At 47.0% G+C, this 22302-nt stretch overlaps 1 protein-coding gene and 1 long non-coding RNA gene across 2 annotated transcripts; one reads left to right on the forward strand and one right to left on the reverse strand.

Annotated features, from left to right (window-relative positions):
• Positions 1–1095: 1095 nt before the first annotated feature.
• On the reverse strand, positions 1096–20523 carry SSPN (sarcospan). Its single transcript, XM_021538658.3, has 3 exons — positions 20001–20523; positions 9176–9262; positions 1096–4309 (listed from the first exon to the last, which is right to left on the reverse strand). The coding sequence occupies exons 1-3, from the start codon at positions 20316–20318 to the stop codon at positions 3944–3946; spliced, it is 771 nt and encodes a 256-aa protein (XP_021394333.2). The 5' UTR covers positions 20319–20523; the 3' UTR covers positions 1096–3943.
• On the forward strand, positions 20456–22035 carry LOC110474880 (uncharacterized). Its single transcript, XR_002466175.2, has 2 exons — positions 20456–20863; positions 21756–22035. It is a non-coding gene; the product is annotated as an uncharacterized LOC110474880 (long non-coding RNA).
• Positions 22036–22302: the final 267 nt, after the last annotated feature.

Here is a 22302-nt window from a genome sequence, read left to right on the forward strand (position 1 = left end):
TCCAGGCAGTGCCCACGCACGGCGGCCGGGCCAGCCAGGCGCAGATGGCCGCCACACGAACCTGGTGGCAGCCCCAGCGTGGGGCCAGGCCTGCTGGGCTTCCCCTTCGCCCTCAGCCCCGGGGAGGGAGAGGGACACAGGCCCTGGCTGTGAGGGGCTGAGACTGTGACATTTTGGCTCCACGCGTCTCGGTTCCCTTTTCGCTGCCGCCGCTGTTGCTTCGGTATTTGCATAGCACGACATCAAAAATGCCTCGGAGCCAAAGTGTGGCTGCTGCTGCTTCTCCTTTGAAAATCCCGAACAGTTATCCATGCAACACCATCGCTCTGTGTGTGCTCGGGGTGGAGGAGCGGGCATGACACCAGAGGGTTATGGCCTTTGGAAAAGTGCTGCAGAACTGAATTTAATCGAGACTGATGATCTCTAAGCCAAGCTATAAAATCCAGCGGAGAGTTATATCCCAGTAATAGACCCTATTAGAGGGTCTAGCACAGTCTATAGAAAGGATCTCCTCTCTATTAAATTCTCTAGGGCTTGAGTTCTCATTTACACAAAGGGTCCTTTTAGCTGTGTAAAATGGCCATGAAGTAGGTGTAAAGATGATTGATGCCGTCTTTACAACCCCTTTACACTGGGAAAACAGTGTAAAGTGGCCAGGGTGCAAATGAGAATCACACCTGGGTTTGTGAGAATAAATTACATAGAGCTCTTCGCAAATTCTGTGTGTCCATAGAGGCTTAATCCTACTCCTTTCTGTGGAATTCACCTAGAAGATAAATTTCCCAGGCCTATAAAAAATTGTTTTCTTCTTCAACATCTCTGTCCTTTCCAAGCCTTTTAGTCCCAGCCTTTCTCCTGGTGCAGTCCATGTGGACTCCGACACTAGGAAAAGGCTGGGAGGTGTCTGGATATGCTGTGGTAGGTGAAAATCCTTTAATTAGTACTTTCCAAAATTCTTAATGCAAACAAAATATACATTGTAAAACCATACCCAGGGGGAAACCAGTTCCTAAACCTTCTGTGTCTGTTTCTTCACCTCTCCTGTTTTGATTTTATGCTCTTGAGATACATGAAAAGGAAATAGAGAAGTTCACGTTTGCTAGATCGAAATGCCCCATATTTATTCATTAAGCATATAAACCACCAACAGAATACATGATGAATATTGCTTTCTTCCAGAGCAAAGGGTTAAGCTGCATTGTGCTGATTAGCAAACCGAATTCGTGGCTGGAAGTGGAGGGTGATATGGAGGTGCACAGCTTGTTAAGTGGAGCAGGCTCTGTTATCCAGACCTCCCTTCTCCTCCCTGCCCACACACAGAAGGCATTTCCATCAGCTCTGTGATCATCCCTGCTGTGTCTGCCATGCCCTGGAGCAGCCCCAGCAAATCTCAGCCCAGGGGTGAGCAGGCAGAGGCCAGGCATGGTCAGCCCAGCCCCATCCCACAGCACCTGCGAGGTGATGGGAGATGGGAGACAGCGGGTGAGGCAGAGGTCAGAGGCTTAAGGAGACAAAGGGCAGCTCTGGTGGAAATGCCACTGGGCCAGGGCTGGAGTGCTGCACACCAAGCTATCCCCTGAGCAACAGGGACGTTTGGGATGGGTGCAGGTGGAAGCATGCCCTGCTCTGCCAGCACAGCTTTCCTCTTCTTGTGCCAGCCATCATGCAGTGGTGAGGCTGGGAGGAGACCCCAAAGCTCAGCTGTCATTCAAACTCCCTTTGATCCCTCTCCTGCTCCTTGTAATCTTCTGTGTGGAAAGAGGATCCCACATTTTTGGCTGGAGGGAGGGGCAGGTGCACCAGGGTCGTGCAGGTAGGAGAAAGGTACACCCCCTGCCCTGAGATTCTGCAGAGAGCACGGCTGGAGGCGTGTGTGGGATGGGGAACAAACCTGAGCACATCACAAGGTGAGAGGCCCCCCTGTGTACCCATCTCCAGGCAGGATGGCCCTGCCACAGGTCTGTGGGCACTGCTGGCAGCACGTTCCAGGAGATGGGATGGTTCCTGCCAGATCCGCATGGATGGCCCCAAGGATGAGTCTGATACCACCAGTGCTCCCGTCTCAGCTTGCCCCAGCAGTGCCTGGGAGGCAGAACAAGGTCTTTGGATGGGTGGTGACATGGGCACCCTTACAAATGTGCCCTGCAGCCAGGCTTACAAGTAGTTGTTACTTCTGGTGCAATAAAAAAGGTCACTCAAAACCCCTCATGTTCTGCAGTTCCTCACTTTGTGGCTTGGCAGAGACCACCTTGGTGATGCTATGTCTGCTCCTGAGGCACTTTCCATGACTAAAACTACAGCACCTACACCCAGCAGTGTTCTAGGTGGGCCACAGGAGACTTCACTACTCTCTGTGATCTTCTGACCCTGGAGGCTTGATGGTCTAGCCCCTGGATGATGCGTGATCACTGTATGGAAGACAGTTTTTTTTGTAGGATTAGAGCTTCTTAGATGACTAGGTTTTTGCCAGTTTGGGTTTTTGACTTTTTGATGACTATTTTTGCTGCAGAAAGTTGGTTGTTTTTGTCTTTGAAGCCTTATATAAATTTCATTTTCTTCCTCCTTGCTAATGATTGTGGCACAATTTTTCTGTCATGTGATTGCTCCACCCCACCTTAGAGACACCCTTGTTCTGGCTGGGATCGGGAAATCCCTCGTCATGCCAGGGTGTGAGCACCAGCTGGCTTGCCCTTGCACAGATAGGGATCAGGAGGCAGTGCCAAATGCTGCCAGTTAGGAATTGCTCCTAAATTTAGCTGTCCAAGTGGAAATGACAGTTCAAGGGACAAACCAATGTAGTTGTCTTGGTATAAGGCTAATGAGATGTAAAGCACTTCTAGATCTGCCCTTTGAGTGAAAAGCACTGCTTAAATATGCTTTGTTTTTCCATCCTCATTAAGAAATCATTATTCTGTTGCCCTCATCATTATTAGAGGTGTCTTTGGGAGACTGGCAGTCTCTTCTTGCTTCCCTCCCTCCACCCCATTTTAAAAACATTCATTGTTGCAGGGATAGGTCTTTCAGGGCTGTTGGCCCAACTCCACTGCTGGTGTGTAAGGCTGATTGTCTTTAGAGGAGTTACACCAAAAATGCATTTGGCCTTTTGTACTTGAAGTATAATTGGTGGAACTGGCTAAAATCTGGGTTTGTCAGCCTGCAATTAGAGCAATATGGACATAGTTTTCAACATGACTACTGATTTAGGGTCCCTCTACTTTAGGAGTGCAACTCAAGGTTCCTTAAACTGGTATTTTCTCCCAAGCATCAGATATCTTCCTGGGGTCTCAAGCAGGGCCCACCAAAGAACCTTCAGTGAACTCACTCATATTTGTTGTTTATTAGTAATTGGGTTAGGTAGCCTATATCATTATTCACTCTGAAAAGTTATATGTATATTTTAATATGGTAGCCATCAATACATTCATTTTGGTGTTGGTCTCAACCTGCACTGGAAGAGGTCTTGACCTCCCTCATCACTTTCCTGAATGTTAAATTCCCATCAGGTTAGCATGGATTACACTCAGATCATGAAGATATTACATATTCCCAAAACATGTTCCAAGTGATATAATTAAGCAGTTTGGATCAGATACTTATCTGGTAAAAATTGGCATAGCTTCTCTGAAGGCAAGAGGGAAATGGACCCAATTTTGTAATGTTTGTAGCCCTGCAGATGAGTTCCCAAAGAGTTTATCCATGGCCATTAAAGATCCTCTGTGGGGAGCATTTGTACAGTTGCATCTGTGACCTCTAGCTAATCTCACAAGAGGCCTTTTCTCAAGAGCAGCCGTAGGAAATGTTCCCAAAACGAGTGAAAAATAAATTCATTAAAGCCGCGCGAGCGTTTTTCCTCATCAACCACTTCCAAGCGCCCATCCTGCAGTGGCAGCTCCCATCCCTGGCCACAACCCCCAGCCCAGTCCAGCCCAGCCCAGCCCAGCCCCTACACTTGCTGCCCGTGGCCTTCAGCGGCCGTGAGAGGCTGGAAGCGGACGCCCACGTAGAAGACCTGGTACCGGTGCTTCCACACCACGAAGCACATCAGCAGGCACAGCAGGGCTGCCGCCAGGTTGAGAGCCATCTGCAGGAGGAGGAACAGGCTGAGCATACTGGTCAGGCTGCCGCAGTCGGCCGCGTCCTGGTACACGAAGGTGCGGCTGAGGGGGTCTGCAGAGTCCAGTTTGCATTGGCAGGAATCCTGGATGGTGTCACAGGTGAACTTGGTCAGCTGCAAGTAGTGGTGTGCAGCAAAAGCCACTGCCAAAACACAGGCAACCAGAGCCAGGGCACTCAGGAGAAAATACAGCAGCTGCAAGAAAGGGGGGGAAGAAAAGAGATAAAACCCCTTTTCCCAGCTTCATAGAGATTGAGAAACTCACAAGGAATGCAGCAGATGTACTTTGTGGGGAATATACCCACAAATGTAGTGGCTGGAGATTGGGTCCTTGGGATGAGAAGTTCAACAGGTCATCTCAAGTACTTGTCTTGCATGTTTAATATGAGCATTGCCTTGCAATTTGGAGTCCTGGGGAGAGCACCAAGGAGCTGGTGTGTATGTACATCAAGAAGCTTTCTAGAGAGGGAGGGAGCATTCTCCTCTCCAGTGGTACCTGCATTGACAGGAGTCATGTTCATCAGCTGAGACAAATTCATGCCTGGAAGCAGAGCTGAGCAGACTGAGTCCTGGGCTGCCATCTTACCCCAGGCTGTGATGAGCTGTAGGTGTTTTTGAGACTTCGCTCATGCGTTATTCTTGGGTCTGCATGTCCAAACAAATCTGATTTATGCTTGCACATCAGGCAGCGGGGTGGCTGATCTCCCACTTTAGGCCCTGTGGATGCAGCCAGCCTTTTGCTTCCCAAGTCCCACTGTGGAATGGGAATGCAGATCTCCACAAAAAAAAGTGTGTGCTGTGCTCAGTCTGCTTCCAAAACCTGTCCCATAAACATGGGGAAATCTTTCACAGGCATGAAAGGGCAGCAAGCACCTTTCTTTTCCCAGTGCTACAGTGTGAGAAGGACAAGGGTCTGCTCGTCACCTCCACTGCTCTTCACAACAGTGCCAGCTTAAAAATAGCATGGCTTTTATCAAGGGTAGCTCTGCAGAGTCCACCCCCACAAACACATGGAAGCTGGCAGCAAGTCAGAGCCTTTGACACTCTGGGATTCACCTGAGAGCTTTGGATACCAGCACATATGGGCTTCCCTTTGCTTTTGATAGCTGGAACTGGCAGTTGCTGCACTGCGTACAAAATATGTGTGAATGTATATTAAAATCATGTTCTGTGTTTAGCCAAAATTGCATTTTTTGGTTCTGTTCAGCACTGTAAAAGCATTTATTTTCCTTGGCATCTTATCTGTCAGACACATGGCATGGTTGGGAATCTGTTATTTAAAACAGCAGCTTCTCTCTCCCTTTCTCTCTTAACCTCAATACTGCAAGCAAAGTATCATATAAAAGCATTTTTACGACCTTGAAACTCCAAGTATGTATGTCTTGATAAAATTCACGCTCCTGGTGTATTTGTCTTAGAACTACACTGTGAATCAATTTTCTGTTTGGTTGCCAGCTTGAAAAAAAATATTTGGGATTATTGCAGGTCCTGAAGCACTATGTACATTTCCCCCCTCATATCACCAAATCCTTACTGAAAGATCTTCATTTCCAAGACTTGGCTGCTATTAAATTTAATTACTTCCCCTGTAGCCTTAAAGCAAGGGCAGCTTCAAAATGAGGGTGGCTCTTATTAAATGCAATTACTTCGCCCCTGCAGCTTTCAAGGGAAGAGTCAATGGGAAAGGTGAAGCTGGAGAATGGGGCCACCTCATCATATAAAGCATACAGAAGATGGCGTGCTGCTGACTGATGGACCCCCTCCAAAGCAAGATGTGGTAATCCATAAACCAATGGCATTGTTTTCAAAGATGGTGCAAATGTGTTCGATGAGAAAAGCAGAAAATGGGCAAAGGTTGATTGTTCTGTGATACAGAAGTCCTGGTGGAAGTCCCTGGATTCAGCCCAGCAGAAGACACAATCAGGCCTCCCTAATAGATGAGATACTAAGCCAAGACTGCACCACGTGCCTGATTCTTCCTTGGCAGGTATTTTATTTAGCTAACAACTTCTATCCAAAGTCAGGACACAACAGCCTAGTCTATTCTCCAGGTACAGTAAGGGAGAATTTGTCTGTTATGTTCCTAAAGGGAAGGAAATCTCAGAATCTGAATACACAGGCAGCTCTTATGATAATCCTTGGAGGCAAAGGGAGATGCATGAGGGACACAGGGCAATTTCCAAAAAGCTTATTATTCTCACAAGATGTTTGCAGAGAAATCTCTCTGCAAGCTGCTGAAAATGAACGCGTTCCCAAATATCAAAGGTGAGCCAAATGCAAGCACTGCCTCTGAGGGAGCACAAGACAGTGAGTGCTGAGATTCCATCAGCAGATTAATCACATGCCAGACCTGGAGGCAACTTCAGCATCACAAATTCAACTGTATGGTGGGCTCTGCCCAGGAACCAGGACTTGCCACTGGAAAACAGACAAATTCTCCCTTTTTTTAACAGTTTCAGAGACAGGCACTGCAATTGCTGCTTAAATAGAAGGAGGAAAGAGAAGTGGGGAGAGACAGTGTACAATGAGGTCAGAGCATGGCAGCTCATCCTCCTTCATGTTCCTCATATGAGGAAGAGACATTTTAGCAATATTTACTGGTAATAGTTGTCCTCCATGACTAAATTGAAATAAATAACAGGAAGATGGATGAAGTTCCTCATGGAAAAGGTTGCTCATAGTTATCAGAGGTGAAAGCAGAGGGGTTTGCAGAGGTGGATCAGGAGGCCCTTTTTGAGGGCGGTGGTGCAGACAACAGGAACCATGGTGTGTCACGGCGTGGGCTGGGTGTGCGGGAGCTGAGAGTGTCACTACCCCAGGCTACAGGGAGTGATCTGCCAAGTGGCAGCACAGAGCCCAGGAAGTCCCCAGGATGGCTCAGGATTTTCCTGTGTGGCACTCGCTGGCTGTTGCTGTCCCCCTGAGGGGCACAGCCAGCCTCGCCTGGGGTGGCCTCCCTTTCTCAGGGACACACATGGCGTGCTGCGGGTGCCCACAGCAGTCTCGGGAAGGGACTTCTGCCGAAAGCAGTTCTCACACCTCCTCCTTTAACAGGACCCAGGGCTCATGCAAGTGTGAAATGAAAGCAGCAGCTGCCGAGAGGGAGGAAGGCAGAGGGGACTGCACAGGTCTCCTCCTGTTTTCCACCCCAAGGGGGTTGCTTGCAGTGGTCAGAGGGTCACCTTGGGGGTGACCCAAATCCCCTGTGTGTGTGTGTGTGTGTGTGTCCCTCCTCTCACAGTGATCCTGTGCAAGGGAACTTGGGGTGCTTAATGCACTCCAGGGAAGCTCAGTCAAGATTTTCCTGCAGGATGATGCTTGGCTGATGGGAACCAGTTATCAGTGTGAGGGCAGGACCTGGGCCACGCCCTGTACGGATGATTGGAGCAGATTGGGCTGAACCAAAATTGCAATGTTTTATGAATCTTCAGGCCCTCAAGGAGAAAAGAACAACCCTCTGAACAATCTGTCTCATGACTGCAGTCTTGCATCCTCAGCCTTGTCATGGCTAATGCTCGTTTTTAGTTCAGAGACAGCCTTTAACTGAAATTCAAAGATTTGAGAAGTGATGCTGGATATGTAGATGAGTCCTATGTGATTGAAGTCCTGGAGAAGAGTTTTAGCTCCTACTATTGTAAAATAGGTATGAGCCCTTCAGACAAAGCCTTTTTTTTTTTTTTTTTTTTTTTTTGGTCATGCTATCCCAAACTGTGGGATAACAGCTCCCAGCAGGGACATGGGACAGGAGGGGTGAACAGCCTGGGAATGATGAGGTTCTGTGGCATGCTGCAATAGGAGATGCTGGGAAGGGAGATTCTGGGGAGGAGGATGCCTTGGGTAAGCAACAGCCCATGGACTATTGACCGAACCAGGGAGATTTAAGCTCTAATTCTGCCAGGTGATGAGGAATGGCCCATTTTACATCACCTCGGGAGCAATTCCAGAATGTCTGTTTTCTTTCGGGGAACGATGGCTCACATTCCTTACCGTCAGGGTGGGTGGCAGAGACATCTGAGCTGCCCAGCCCGACACGCCATTCCCAACTCGAGGGATGACTCCCTTCCTGCCTGGATGCCAAATTCAATTTAATGCTGCGGAGCAGGCAGAAAAAAGCCTGGCGTGGCAGCCTCCGCCCAGCACAGTAACCTTCCTTGGGGGCAGAAAGGTGACAGGGGACAATGTAGAGGCAGCCACAGGGCAGGCACAATTGTTCTTCTCCCTTTCTTTCTTTAAGTACGGGAGAAGCTGGAGAAAGGCACAAAAGACACACCGGGGTCTAATTTCTAAGGGAGGATGGATGCCAGGGTTTGAAAAGCTGTTCCTTGCATTTTGTTTCCTTCTGCCTTTTTCCAGTTAATAATCACTGTTATTTTGTGCTGCTTGCGTCGGTATTTTTCTCGGGTTTTTTGTGTCTGTAAAATATTAAGAGCCCTGAAAATTACAATAATAAGGAAAAATAGCCCAGGAAAAAATGGTGTTAAAAACGAGAGTTCTCAGCCTTGCTCTTCTAGTTCCTCACCGGTGTCAGCAAAGCAGTTTTGGAGACAAAGGTGGGGTATGGTGCAGTTCCTGCAATGCTCAGATAGGAATTTGCTTTGTGGGAGAATGCCTGTTCCTGTGCTTTCCAAGTACTTCCCTATTAAATATTAAACTCTGGTTTAAGTGGACTCATTTTATGCCACCTCACTTCTTACCCTGCTCACTGTCTCCACTTAATCTACTTAAACTCTCTGAACACTTCCCAAATTATTCCAGCTTTGTCTGTATTCCTAAAACATGGTGAATAAAATGTTATCTTGTTCTGATTTGAAATGTTATTAGATCTTCCCCTGTATAGGATACAGTTTCTTCCTTGGCTACCTGGAAAGTAACGGAAAACCATTCCTGCATTTCAGGTGCATTTTCACTTCTTTTCCTGTGGTCTTAAAAATACCCCTTGTGTCAACTTTTTATTCTGTTTAATGACATGAAAAGAAAAAACAAACAAACAAACAAACAAACAAAACCCCACAAAAAAACCAAACCAAAACAAACAAACAAAAAAAAACAACAAAAAGGTACCTTCACTGTGAACTGTGCACACGTCTTTTCATCGGGTTGGTACGAGATACAAAGCATAACAAATCCCACTAAGGCCACCACACAGACCTGCAAGGGAAGAGATGTAAAATGTGTCAAGGTTAAAAAAACCCCTACAAAACACAATTTTTTTCCCCCCCAAGCCAAGACACCTTTCTGCGTTTTCAGGACCACAACTCAAGAAGCAGTGTGGAAGCAAAGTCATCAAAGACACAGCACAGCAACAGTCCCCAAGGATGTGTTGAATTTTTGCCCACACAACCATCAAAAAAGAGCAGAAGGCTTCTGAAGTTGGGCTTGCAAACCCAAAGAGCACCATCCTGTGTAGCTCTGGGTGCATTAGCCATGACAAGGTTTTTATGTCACCCATGCAAGCTTTAAATCATTAAACCATGGCTGCTACTGGGTAAGAAGCAGCAGAGTTTATTGCAAAGTCTTTCACCCTTGTTTGGAGTGGACACCTTACTAAACAAGATATCCATCTCCTCTGCAATCTGAAACTGTGTTTTAGCCCTGTGGCAGTAATTGTTGAAGGTTAAAAGTAATGGAAAAGTATTTGCACACTCGTTTATTCATTTAGTTGTCTTTATTATTAATTCTGGATTTATCTGCAGTAGCAGATGCTCACAGGTTGGCATTTTCCAGGAAAGAAGGGATGATCATCCTCTGAGGAACTAGCCCAATGAATGTGATTTGCTGTTTTGTGTTTAGAAAACAAAGTGTGTCCACACATTGTGCTAAGCACTCCAGTCAAGTGCCCTCCTCTCCCACTTTTTGGAGGGTCAGTGAGCAAACCTCACAGGAGGACTTAGGAGCAGCAGATTGCTGCTTTTTGGCAGTTCATCCCCTGCATGGAGGAATTGGGTATCCAGGCACCAGGTAAGGGCTTCCTGTGGGGCTGGATCTGGGCATGGACAGAGGCTGTTGGCAGCTGGAGCTGTGTTTGGGGGAATCTGTGCAAGTTTGAGCTGCCTTGGCAAAACAGGTGAGTTGATGGCACCCACGTGTTTTTAAATGACCCTTCAAAACACACCTTTAAAAGCCATTTTAGGTGTGCTGAGCCGTAGTGGGGATTTTGGATGAGATCAGGCACTGTCCCTTCAGAGGTCCTCTCTACACACAGGGCCAGGAGCAAGTCTCTGTTAGGAGCATCTTGGTTACAAATGGCAGCTATTAAATTTTCAGTGACTACAGCAAGATTCTATCCCTCTCCATTTTACTTCTGATGTTTGGAAGAGTTGTCATTAATTCTAGGCTTTCTGCTTTCCCAGAGCAGTGGGATTTCCCTCTTTGGCCAGAGCCATGTGTGAGCTGCCTTTGCCATGGAGATAGATGCAGGAGTGTGGGGCTCCATCACAGCCCCATCCCCACCTGCATGCCCTGGAAGTGCTGCTCACATCCAGATTTCTGGCTCCACAGGGAGCTTGACCTGCAGTGAAACCTGCCCAGCTGTCCTTTTGGACAGTAATGGATAAACACATCCCTTTTATGATCTGCTGCAGAAAGTATCAAACTTTTTGCATCTGCACTGTTGGTGCATGGCCCAAGGCAGCAGCCCTGAAAAGGAGAAGTGCCTCCCAACACACACAGAGCCATGTCCCTCAAGAACCTGGGCAATTAGTAACACTTTTCCCCATGAAGTTCTATTTCTTGTCATTTCAGTGGGACATGAATAGGAAGCATTGCCCGAGAACATTTCTAAGGAATGCGTCAGTATTATTTACTCCTTTTCATGTCATGTGTATTTATATTCTGGTCCTGTGACTTACACACTGCCTCCAATTTATTTGTTTCTTTCTTTTTATTGTTGACAGCCGTAGTTGACAGGGTTGTCTGGGTAAAAAACAACCTTTCTTGCCAAAGGTCCTTCAGTGCTGGGTTTTTTTTTGCTCTGTAGTGCTTCTGTGTGACTGAACCATGTTTTATTTCTCAGGATTAATCGCCTATGTCCTTGGTCCCTTTCACCATATATTAATCTTTTAATTCAATTACCATGCCCATAAAACTTAAATAATAAGAAATCCTATTGCTGATAATATCCAAATGATAAACTCCCCCAGTGCCAGTAATGGCTGAAGGAGAGAACCTGCAGCAAGAACTTAAAAAAAAAAAAAAGTTTAAACACACTGTCTTAACATCATATCCCCCAAATTATAGGGGCTACTCACATCCTAAGTATTTTCAGGATCTGGTGCTGAAGGATCTTGTTATGAGCAAGAAATCTAATTTTCTTTGCTTCAGCTACACTAGTGGACGTTTACACTTACATGGACCAAGAGCCAGATTTGCCTCCAGGTGACTGCCATGAGACATCATGGGACTGTTCCCACTCCCTCCTTCCCCTTCCATTTAACCACAGAAGGCTGACAGGGCTGCATTCATTTCTGAGGGCAGAGACCAATGCTGGAATTTTCTCTCTGCCATCAAGTGCCTCAGACAACTTTTGCAAAACTCCTGCTGGCTTCACACATGGCAGGATCAGACCTCCCTCTTCAGAAGGCTTCCCATACAAAGGGCTATCAGTTAAAAGCAGCTCCATTCCTGCACACGCTTTCTAAAGGTCCTCTGGGATTTAAATAATATACTCAGGGACACTTGAAGAGGCACATTTGTAGAGAGGTACTTATAAAGGATTACACTGGGTCAGGATTCTGGCAAGTCTTGGCCAGGATATTTTGGAAAGCTTAAGCATTTCTTTTATAAGAATACAGTAACATTTTATTTTTTTTTTTTTTTTAACTAGAGATGTGTGTTTTTCTAAGCGGCAGTAAAAAAATAATGTGGCTGAGAATTATGACCCACATATGTTTAACGTTTCAGCTCTCTAAAGGTAAATTCACTCCTTGGAGGAAACCAAAGCATGGAACGTTTATATAGGAAACAGCTCTATGCTGCTATTTTATACATTATTAATAGATCAGCTTTGAATTACACCTGTGAAGTGTAACAGAATAACTATAAAAATCCACTGGTAAGTATTTTTTAGGAGCCTCTAAGTAACTATAACAGCTGCAGGCATGTTACAGGTGCTGTCGGTGCTGATTGCTAAGCAGCATTAGGTAATCCCACATCCTGGTGCTGCAACAGCCACGGCCACATCCCAGTGTGAAGCACACATTTCCCATGCCTTATTGACTGAGCACACAACATAAAATGCAATTGAACCCACTTCAGCACGTGCTTCCCACCAATCGATGTACATTTGTTACACAAATAAAACAGATTCTCTGAGACCTGCAGGATGGCACTTAATTAGATCAGCTCTGGTCAACTGTTACCCAGAAATCCAGGAATTTGCATTTCTGTGCATATTTCTGCTCGAGTTTATTTCAAGATCCTACTTCAAAATTTCCATATGGACTAACACACCCCTTGCTGAATAGGTAGTGACGTGAAAGGTTATCCAAGGGAAGAATTTAATTTTGGAAAGCACTGCCTAGAAAAAGACCCAAATGTGATACAAAAGTATTTAGGAAAGGTAGAGATTTCATTTTGCTTAAGGCACACCCTGTGAAATCCCCCCAGTTCACAACCCAGGAGAACAGATATTTATTAACACTGGCTGAAGAAATTCAATATTTAGGCTGTACAAAATTTTAATAGTATTTCTTTTTTGGGGGAAGCAGTAGACATTCCTCCCATTGGGCAAGAACACCTCAGGGCTGAAAAGTAACCTAAGACTTACTGTTTTTTTGAGCAATAACAATCAAAATAGAAGGAGAAATTTTCCAGCTTGCTCCCACCCCAAAGAGGGCAGGAACCTGTTGTCGTGTTATCCCATCTGCTCCTGCAAGGATTCAGCACAAGGTGTGTGAGGAACACCAGGACACCACATGGCAGGGATGAGGAAGGTTGGGTGCAATTAGGGGAAATATGAACACGTAGGGCACAGATTTCCGCTGTGGTTTGCACTCATTACCTTTGCAGCTGACATATTCATGTGGTTTGTTTTATTCCGACAGATTTCAAAACCACAGATTGCTCTAATCTGTCTCCATCTCTCCCTTGCATGCTTGTGAAACTGGCTTTCCTTTTGTTATTGCTACAATTTTAGCCCAAATGTAGAATAGGTGGTTTTCTCTAGCAAACTACCTCCTACCCAGAGCATCTTGAAAACCTTGGCTGGTAAAGCAGGAGGGTTGGGAACATCTACCAAGAAATGAAGGCAGGAGTCAAAAACCTGGCTCTAAGTAGCATCTTGAGTCTGTGCCACATCACAGGGCAAATGCTGCAAACACGCAAAAAGCCATAGTACAGCTCTTTGTATGGGGGCTTCGTTAGTGAGAACCTCCTGCCACAATTTTTAGGGGCAGAAAGCAAACACACTGCAGGACAAAATCTCTCCCAGGTACACCTAGAAATGCCACACAGCACTGCTGAGACCCACAGGAGGATTCTTCCTATTTAATAAGAATGTAAACTCAAACTTCAGGAGGAAAATTGCCATTAATAGAATTAGGAAGACAGTTCCAATATGGACAAGTTATTTTGTAGTTGCACACTTGGAGACACTGGGGATCTTTTTGTTTTTAGGAACACAGGTAAAGAATGATCTCTTGCAGCTCTTTCTGGAGTTTCTGGCTCTCCTTCACAGGTGATACTTGGCTGATGGTTCTCCCACCTTATCAGATATGGCAAGGCTTAGCTCCTATCTATACCTTTGGAGAAGCTGCTTTATCCACCAAATCTAACACTCCCACTGAACACAGATTTTGATGCAGGAAAGAACCTGTTCCTGTTGGCTTTGCCATTATAAACCCGGATCACCTCTGGTGCCAGACACCTCTATAGGCTGTTGCAGACAGCAGCACTGAAGTTCGTTTGCTTTATGAGGTTTGAGGAAGCTGTGATGAAAGTGGGTGCTGCAGGCAGCTCTCACTGCCAGCTTTCATCAGCCTCAGGTCAGCCTGGGTCTCACTGTCATGTGTGAAAGAAGCCAGTCTGCAGCACGCAGTACTGTGCCCTAATTTTTTTTTACCCCTTGCAGACCTCTTGTTAAATTTAAGGACAGTTTTGTTGCATATAAGTTACTCCCAGAAATAATAATAATAATAATAATAATAATAATAATAATAATAATAATAATAATAATAATGACAAACATGTATATTTTGGTTACAGGCAAAGGCCATCATCATCTAGAAAATCATTCTTCTAACAGCTATAACCCCACTATAACTGCCCATCCCTGCCCCACCTAGAGAATAAAATAATGTCTTTACTACAGGTCCCTTCAAGCCATGCAATAACACCCCCCTGGCAGATCCACAACTCTCTCTGTAAAGTCATCAAAATCCTGCAAGAACATCCACAAACAAATGAAATGCTATTTTTTCCATAATAATTTTTGCTGTTTAGGTCAGTTGCTTATCACTTGTGCTAAGATAAGATTTCATTCCCCCAGCAAAGGTTATGATTGCTTACACAGTCAGGAGCTGCAGCAGCAGTCCATTGCTGCTGTTAAACCAGAAATACAGTCCTGGCTGAACAAACGCCTGAGGGATCAAAAAAATAAAATAAAATTAAGAGTTCACAGAGCCAGCAGTGATTGTCAGCCTGAGAAGTGCAGCATGGCTGAGAGTATTCGTGAACACCACTTGTGATTTGGGGTGTGCCTGTGACTCTGAAAGCCACTCCATACTCATGAGGCTACCTGGGCTGGGGAAACCTGTTTGGTATCCCTCTCCAAATTTTACCTAGGCTTTTTGCACAAATTCCAGCCAGGAATTCTGCAGTCAAACTGTGGGTTAAGCCACAGATGAGTCCAGGATTAGACCAGCCCTGGCCAGGTATCAGACACACCTCAGTGTGCATTTACCTTCTCAAACCATTCCTTCAGAATGTTTGAACATGTATCCCCATTAAAGTTTTCCACTCCACACCTGAGCAAAATGAAACTGTTAATTTTAGTTATTCTTGGAAGAGGATGAGATTTAATGGCAGAGGGTTCTGAAAACTCCTGCTCTGGTGCTACACATGGCTCTAAACAAGCACTGGCCTCTCCTTCAAGGCAGTCCTCCCTTAAACCTTCTAATGTTTACCTATGGTTAACTGAAGCTAGTGTGTACCAAAAAAAAAAAATATGGATGCCTGCATGACTTTTTGGTGGCTACTTTGATGGCACCAGGTTTTAAGAGTCACTTTCTATTAGAAATTGAAAACGGTTTCCCTAAAAAAACGCAAAACTTATAGAGACATAAACATTTCTGATTCCAGGTAAATAAAGGTTGATTAAGCTGCTTTTTCAGTTAAAAATTTGTCTGCCTTTTGCACCACACAGCCCCATATCAGCCTCACCTCCACCAGGGAAAAGAAGCCAAGGCTTGAGCACTGATGCCAAAAAGCCACAAGCCACAGCCACCCCTTGAGTAAAGCTCAGGGACCTTCTGGCCTGGGGAACACCTGGGGAGATGGAGAAGGGCTGGAGCAGGGAGAAGTGTCAGAGCTTCTGGGCTGAGGGCTCAGCCCATGGCAAAACTTTTGGGATGCTTTTTGCTATATAATCAGTGACAGCTGGAGCCACAGTTGCTGCGTTGAGCAGCTCGTGAATCAGATTTTTTAAAATGTATTTTAAAGTCCTAATTTTATGAACACCTATACATATACATTTAAAATAACTTCCTGACAGAAATAATAAACACCCTGGATAATCATTTCTGATGAGCACTTCTGTAACTTTCTTAACTCCCTGAGTCTGCAAAACAGGGCTGTAAAGGGAGCATGCCCATGAAAACTCTGATACTATCCACTTTTGATCACAGTGGAAATAATCTAAAGTAGGTTTTTCAAGGAGAAATACATCGTTACTTCTTCTGGGTGTCAAAAGGCCACAAGCTAATGAAAAAGAATGAAAAGGATACCATTAATACCTACTGTCTCAAACACTTTTCATCCCAGGATCTCAACCCAAGGGGTGATGGATGGCCACTATTAACCCCACTTTGCAGGGGAAATAACAAAGTCTTAGCAAGGTTAAGTAACTTGCCCAAAGCTATGCACCAATCCCATGACAAGACACAGGAAAAAATAAAGCCCTGCACTCATGACTGGGTTTGTGAAGAGTTTGTCCAAACTCCTGCTAAGCAGTAAGAAGGAAGAGACTGCCAGGGTGTCCAGCCTGTGGTTTGGGGAGCTCAGGACAGGTCTCACAGGCACCTTCACTGCTTTTACTGCCTTTCTCTGCCTGTCCTTAGCAGTGGGGGAGAGGCTTTTCACAGGGAATAGGTTGCTGAAGCCGAAGCAGAAGTGATAAATCCCATAGGCTCTGTGGTTTCTTTCCATAAAATTTTCCTTTGGTTTCCGACCCATGCCTTACTCCCCACTCATTTTTTTGACTAAATTCATTTTGGTTTTAACTGAGTTTTTACTGGTTTTCGTGGTGAAATGCTCTTGGTGCAATGCAAGTTGCATCATTTCCTTCTGCAGGGGCTCAGGAGGGAAGGGCTGATGCTCTGGGTAGGGAACCCTGCAGGCTTGGAGCCCTCCTCCACTCCCTGTCAGAGGATCACTGGCCACATTTATTCCCCAGGATGGTGAACCCAATCCCTGGCCTGCTTCAGCCTCACAAACCTACACAGTCAGGTTTTGAACCCATTTAATTCTGAATGCTGAAATGGGAATTCTGAATTCCCATTTAATTTAAGACTGCCTTGCCTGGTTTTCCTTGCTAGCATCTTCCACTGGATGCTCCTCAAAAAACAGTTCCTTTCCATTCATGGTAATGCACTGGAGCACTTGATTTTCAGCAAGGAATGGTGTCACCATTTTGCCACTAATAAAGAAGGAAAATAAAAAAAACAGCTTTCAATCAATCAGGGTCTATTTAACACATTAGCAATTTCCCTTAATTTTTCTGTCATCCTGCATTAACAGCCGTGGGGTCAAATGCAGCCTGGTGTTATTCCAAAGGAGTAACACCAGGAATGAGCTTCACCCATTATATCTAATGTTGCTAAAAAGGTCTCGATAATAGATTTTTTAAGTTCTTGATTCAGAATACTAATCAAGTCCTTTAAAAAGAGCACTTGAGTGGGATGCTACTAAAACAAATATGCTCTGGTATTTTACACCACATCTTTCTGTCCTGTTGCTCATTTCTGTGTGAATATGTGAGTTTTAGAAAGCCACTTTCTGCCACGAGGTTTGTTCTTGAGCAGCACATCCATCCCCTATCTAACACCTTCCATGCAGCCCAAAAACCAGCCCACAGGACCTCCAGCCACATGCAGGTCCTAACTAAGGGTTCTCCTTCATGGACCAGTTTTCCCCAGATCTCCAGAGGCCAGTCCTTGGCAGAGTCCCCACCACAGCTCACCAGCAGCACCCTGTGACTGCACACCTGGAATTTCCAGCTCAGCAGCTTCTGGCTATCTCCACCTGATGTCCCAGTGGGCACCAAGTCCCTCCATGGAGACAACAGAGCACAGGAGGAAGGTGGATGCAGCACAGTGTGGCATCTGCTGCATTCTGCCCCACTCTCGTGGCACCACAGCCAGGGCTTCAGACAGGCTCTGCTGCTGGGAGGTCTGGGGCTGCCCCACCTCTTCACCCTCTCCTGTCTAGCACCAGTTTCCTTTTTCACTTCCCTCTGACCTGCTGCCAGATCCCTCCTTCCCTTCTGCTTTGGGCTGAGGGCACAGGAGAGCAGCGTGGCTGCCCGGGAGCCTGCCTGGCCACGTGCCCCCACAGCAAACAGTCCCTGTCATCACCCTGAGTGTTAACAGAGAGCACCAAAAGCCAATTTGAGCCAGGGAGGAATCAAACCATGCTGGAGTGTGCTGGTGACTCAACATCTCACCAGAGTCCCCCAGGTGAGAGTCACCATCTGACTCAGAGCCTAGGTGCAGTCACCCTTCCCCAGGGGACAGCCACAGCCTGCACTGCTCCTCCGCACAGCCAGGACACCCTGCAGCACAAACCAAAACTCCCACAGTCCCAGGAAATGTTTCCCCAGGAAATGTTTCCCCAGGGATTACCCTGGCTGCCGAGTGCAGAGCATGGCCACCAACCACAGCTGAGAGCTGAGTCTTGCTCTGAGTCAGGAATTAGCTCAGGAACACCCATGGAGAATTATTCCTGATTTTCAGGGGGGAGCTCTGAAAGTGACTGAGCTTGGCCTCGTGTGGGCATCTAAATGTCACTACTGCTGGCAGCTGCTGCTAAAAACAACAAGGGTTAGAGCTCTGTTTTCAGAAAGCAGCAACTTTGGTGGGGTTTCAGGCCTCCCCAGGGGAGGCCAGCAATTTGTGGATCAGATGATTGCTGCTGGGGCACTGATGACATTCACACAGGCCAGGGACTGCTTCATGGCTTTTCTCATATCCCTGGCTGTACATTATTTCAGTCCAGCTCACTCTTGCCCCACCTTTTTCCAGTGAAAAAGCTATTTCAAACCTGTGAGAGCAACAGTGCTGTCTGGAAAAGACATAATCTGACCTCCAGAATCCTCAAAATAAACAGGAGGAGTGAACATGCCACATACTGCTATTTTATAATCTGTATTCCCCTCTAGTTTGTAAAAGCCAAAACTTCCCAGGAGGAAATTCCTCTTCCAAGCAAGGGCAGGCTTTTGCTCCACAAAACACCACTAAACTTTTGGATACCTCTTCAGTCAGAAGAGAAACATGAAGAGATGAGTCAGAGGAGCTCTTCCTCTGGGAGCTTAGGCCCTGCTCCTTCCACCCTCTGAAGAGATGCCCAGCAAGATTAACACAGCAAATCCCAATCAGTTCAGATGCTCAGATAATCTTCCAGCCATGAATTACATTTACAGAAGATGCTCCCATAGCTGTTCAGGACTTCGAGAAATATTTTCTCCAAGTACCTAAACACGAATTTATTTGCTGGGAATTCTTACAGTCTGACAACACCCAGGACTGTGCTAACACATCAGGGCATATTTTCAGGATGTATTTTCCTGAAAGCTGCTGCCTAGGGAAGAAACCTGCACGCTCCATTATATCCATGGCCTATCCCAGGCTCATAATCACTGACCCTGTCCTCCCAGAGGCAAACCTCACATCCCCAAGCCCACGGCCAGCAGAGTCATGCCACAGCACCAGACACCCTGTCCCCACCTCTGCAGGGGTGGTTGCTGCTGAGGAACCACCCAGGCTTCCCCAGCAGGGATGTCTCTGATTCACACCCGGCAGGACGCTGCCCTCTGCCCGGTCCCCACAGCCCACGCGGCGAGGCTGGCGTGTCACTCCAAAGTGACTTGGCAGGAGCCACCAGCAGGCCCTGGGAAGGGCTCCCCGTCCCTGCCACATCCACCAGCGCCATTCCCTTCCCCATGGCCCCGTGCAGTGAGGAGCAGCAGCGGGAGGAGGGTTAAATCCCAGCGGTTCTCCAGCACAGCACAGCGAGGAGGCTCCGCAGACAGACATTGCTCTCCTCGCCCAGCTAAAAGTCGAGAGTTACAGAATTATTCTCTCACTTTCCAAAACCTGATGGCTGTGGTTTGGTGGGCAAAGAGGGTAGGCAGCACAAGAAATTAACTTTTTTTTTTTCAGCATCACCAGGCAGGAGTTCACTGCAAAGCACAAGCTAATACATCCAGTGAACAGCAACCCTGTATTTTATTTCAGGTCTGTTGGGTACTGCAGGGAAGAATACGAAAGGCTGTGTTATTCTGCAGGAGCAGTTTTCCTTGGGAAAATATAGCCAGACACTTAATCCCAGGAATATTTATAGTTAGCATAACTCAAATGGTGTTGTGCATGCAGTTGGTTAGTCTAAAGTGGAGCGTCATGCAGCTTGCATTAATGCTGGCAAAGGCACTTTATGGAGAAACAGACTTTATGCTTACAATTATCCCAGCCCAATATGGAGTGTCTCTGACTAGCAGAGAGGAACTGATGCCTGCCATAAGGAAGCCCAGCACTGTTACAGAGGTGCCTAACGCCAGCTGCAGCAACGCAAACAGCAGCGGGAACCGGCAGCCACAACAAGTGTGGGATTCCTCCTCCTGGCCAGTTTTGGGATCCCCCTTGGCTTTCTTCTGCTTCTTCTTCATCGCGGACTCCTGCGTCGAGTCGGTGCTTTTCTCCCCTCCGGGTGCCTTCCCCGTCTGGCTCTGGGTATTCGGGGACGTGCCGTGCCGGGCTTTCTTCTGCTCCTTTCCCATGCCGGCGGGCTTTGGGCTTTCACGTGCGTGTGTGTGTGCGCACGCCGATGGGGGTGTGAGCTTTCTGCCCCCCAAAGCTTCGCTTCGTGCCGGCTGACTTGTTGCTGGTATTTGAATCAAGGAGGCTGAACAAATATGGAAAACATTTGGAAGCAGATTGTCAGAGCTTCGAAATGCCACATATAGCCCGGAGAAGGGGGGGGATGCAAGGGGGGTAGCGCACTGCCAACGCGCAAGGCGCCGGCGGTGCGCGCCGCTCTGCCGGCTCCGCAGGTGGGAGCGCACCTTTGGGGCTCGGGGCAGGAGCTCCGCTGGTGAACAGCAGGGAAATGTGCCTCGCCAGGGAGCCGGGAACGCTGCAGTGCCTGTGCGGGGAGCAGGCAGCCGGGAGCTCACGGCACCGTGGCTCCCCTGGGGGTTACCGCCGGCAGAGCCTGGCTGGGGGCACCCGCGCAGCGCCGTGCCCATTCCACACGCCCGCTGGACCCCTTTAAACACCTGCGCACCAGGGGGAGGGAGCTGATGGCGTATACAGAAAGTACGAAGTAAGTACAAATGAGAATACAAGTTAATGTCCATGGGAGCCAAAAGGGATCCTGTCTCTTCCCAACAGTTGCAAAAGCACGGCTAGACATGTTTTTATGATGAAGCAGACAGGGACCAGCAGTGAGGACTGGTGCTTCTGGGCAGGCAGTGGTAGGGCGTGGAGCAAACATCTGCAGAGTGTGTTTCCAGGGCTGCAAGCTATCCATACCAGAAAGACTGTTTATGTTACCTAAAAGACAGAGGGATGTCTTATTGCGGACGTGTGGTCACTGCGCTTGGTCCATATGTGGGCTCAGGCCGGTGCTTGGAGACAGCACAGCAACAGAAATGGTGAAATTTCTCCTGAAATGCTTAAAAACTGCTCTGTGGCCGAATCCAGTGCTGGGAGCCCTGGCAGAGCCTCTCAGACACTGGAGGGGCTCACCCATGGAGGTGCCAGCAGGACTGGGATCTGCAGAGAATGAATGCTGGCTCTGTGAAGGGGAGGGAGCAAGAAGAGGTGGGCGCTGAGTGGTGCCGTGCTGTGCCAGCAGCCCCGAGTTCAGCCAGGCCACGATGCACAAATCCTGCAAGGGGAGACCGAGGCAAGCAGGGAGGCTGTGGGAAGCTTGTGCTTAGCTCAGGCCAGAGGAATTACTCAAAAGCTTAGGGGTAAACAGGTGCTTAAATGCTTTGCTGGCCCGGGGCCGAGTGCGTACAGCCTGATGTACGGCATCGCTCCCCTGTGCGTGCAGCTCCGTGTCCCTGCTGGCACGGGGACACCCTGAGCACACGTGGGCTTCTGCTGCTGCCCCACAGACACCCATGAGAGAACCTTAAATGGTCCAGCCATTTATGTCCCCTTAAATGTCCCCATCACGGGGTTGTTGCAGTTTTTTTCCTTTCCCACAGAAGCAGACAGCAGGAGCAAAGCATTGGGAGGAGAGCAGGTGGAAAGAAGACACCAGGGACTGGAGAAATCCCCACCAAAATTGCCTTTGGATGTGGCAGAGCAGCTCAGCTGGGATTGGCTGATCTTACAGATGCTGGTATAGCATTGAGGAAATATTTCCTTTGACACACTGGCACTGCCTTCTGAGAAACTACTCCATTTCCAGCTCTTTATGGCATTTAATAGCAATGAACTGTGTCTTCTGTATTAATAAATTATGATGTCACTTTGTTTTATGGATTAAGCAATATCCTCTTTGGTTATTTATAACACCAAACGGATGAAAGAAAACTAGAAACAAAGTGGTTTCAGATGCTTTCTGCACACATAACTCTCATGCTACATCCATAGAGAGAGATTAAGATACATTGTTCAAAAAAGGAAGAGGAAAATAAACAAAAGGTGAAAAAAAATGGAAAAAAAATCCTCCTCCTCTAGTCATGTTGCATAGAGTACCATGTTTTCACAGTTTCCCACTAAGATGTTTTGTCACTATCATTCACTTTT

The sequence above is a fragment of the Lonchura striata genome, chromosome 1A, assembly GCF_050655825.1.
Source record: "Lonchura striata isolate lonStrDom1 chromosome 1A, ASM5065582v1, whole genome shotgun sequence".
In the NCBI taxonomy this organism is placed as follows: Eukaryota; Metazoa; Chordata; class Aves; order Passeriformes; family Estrildidae; genus Lonchura; species Lonchura striata.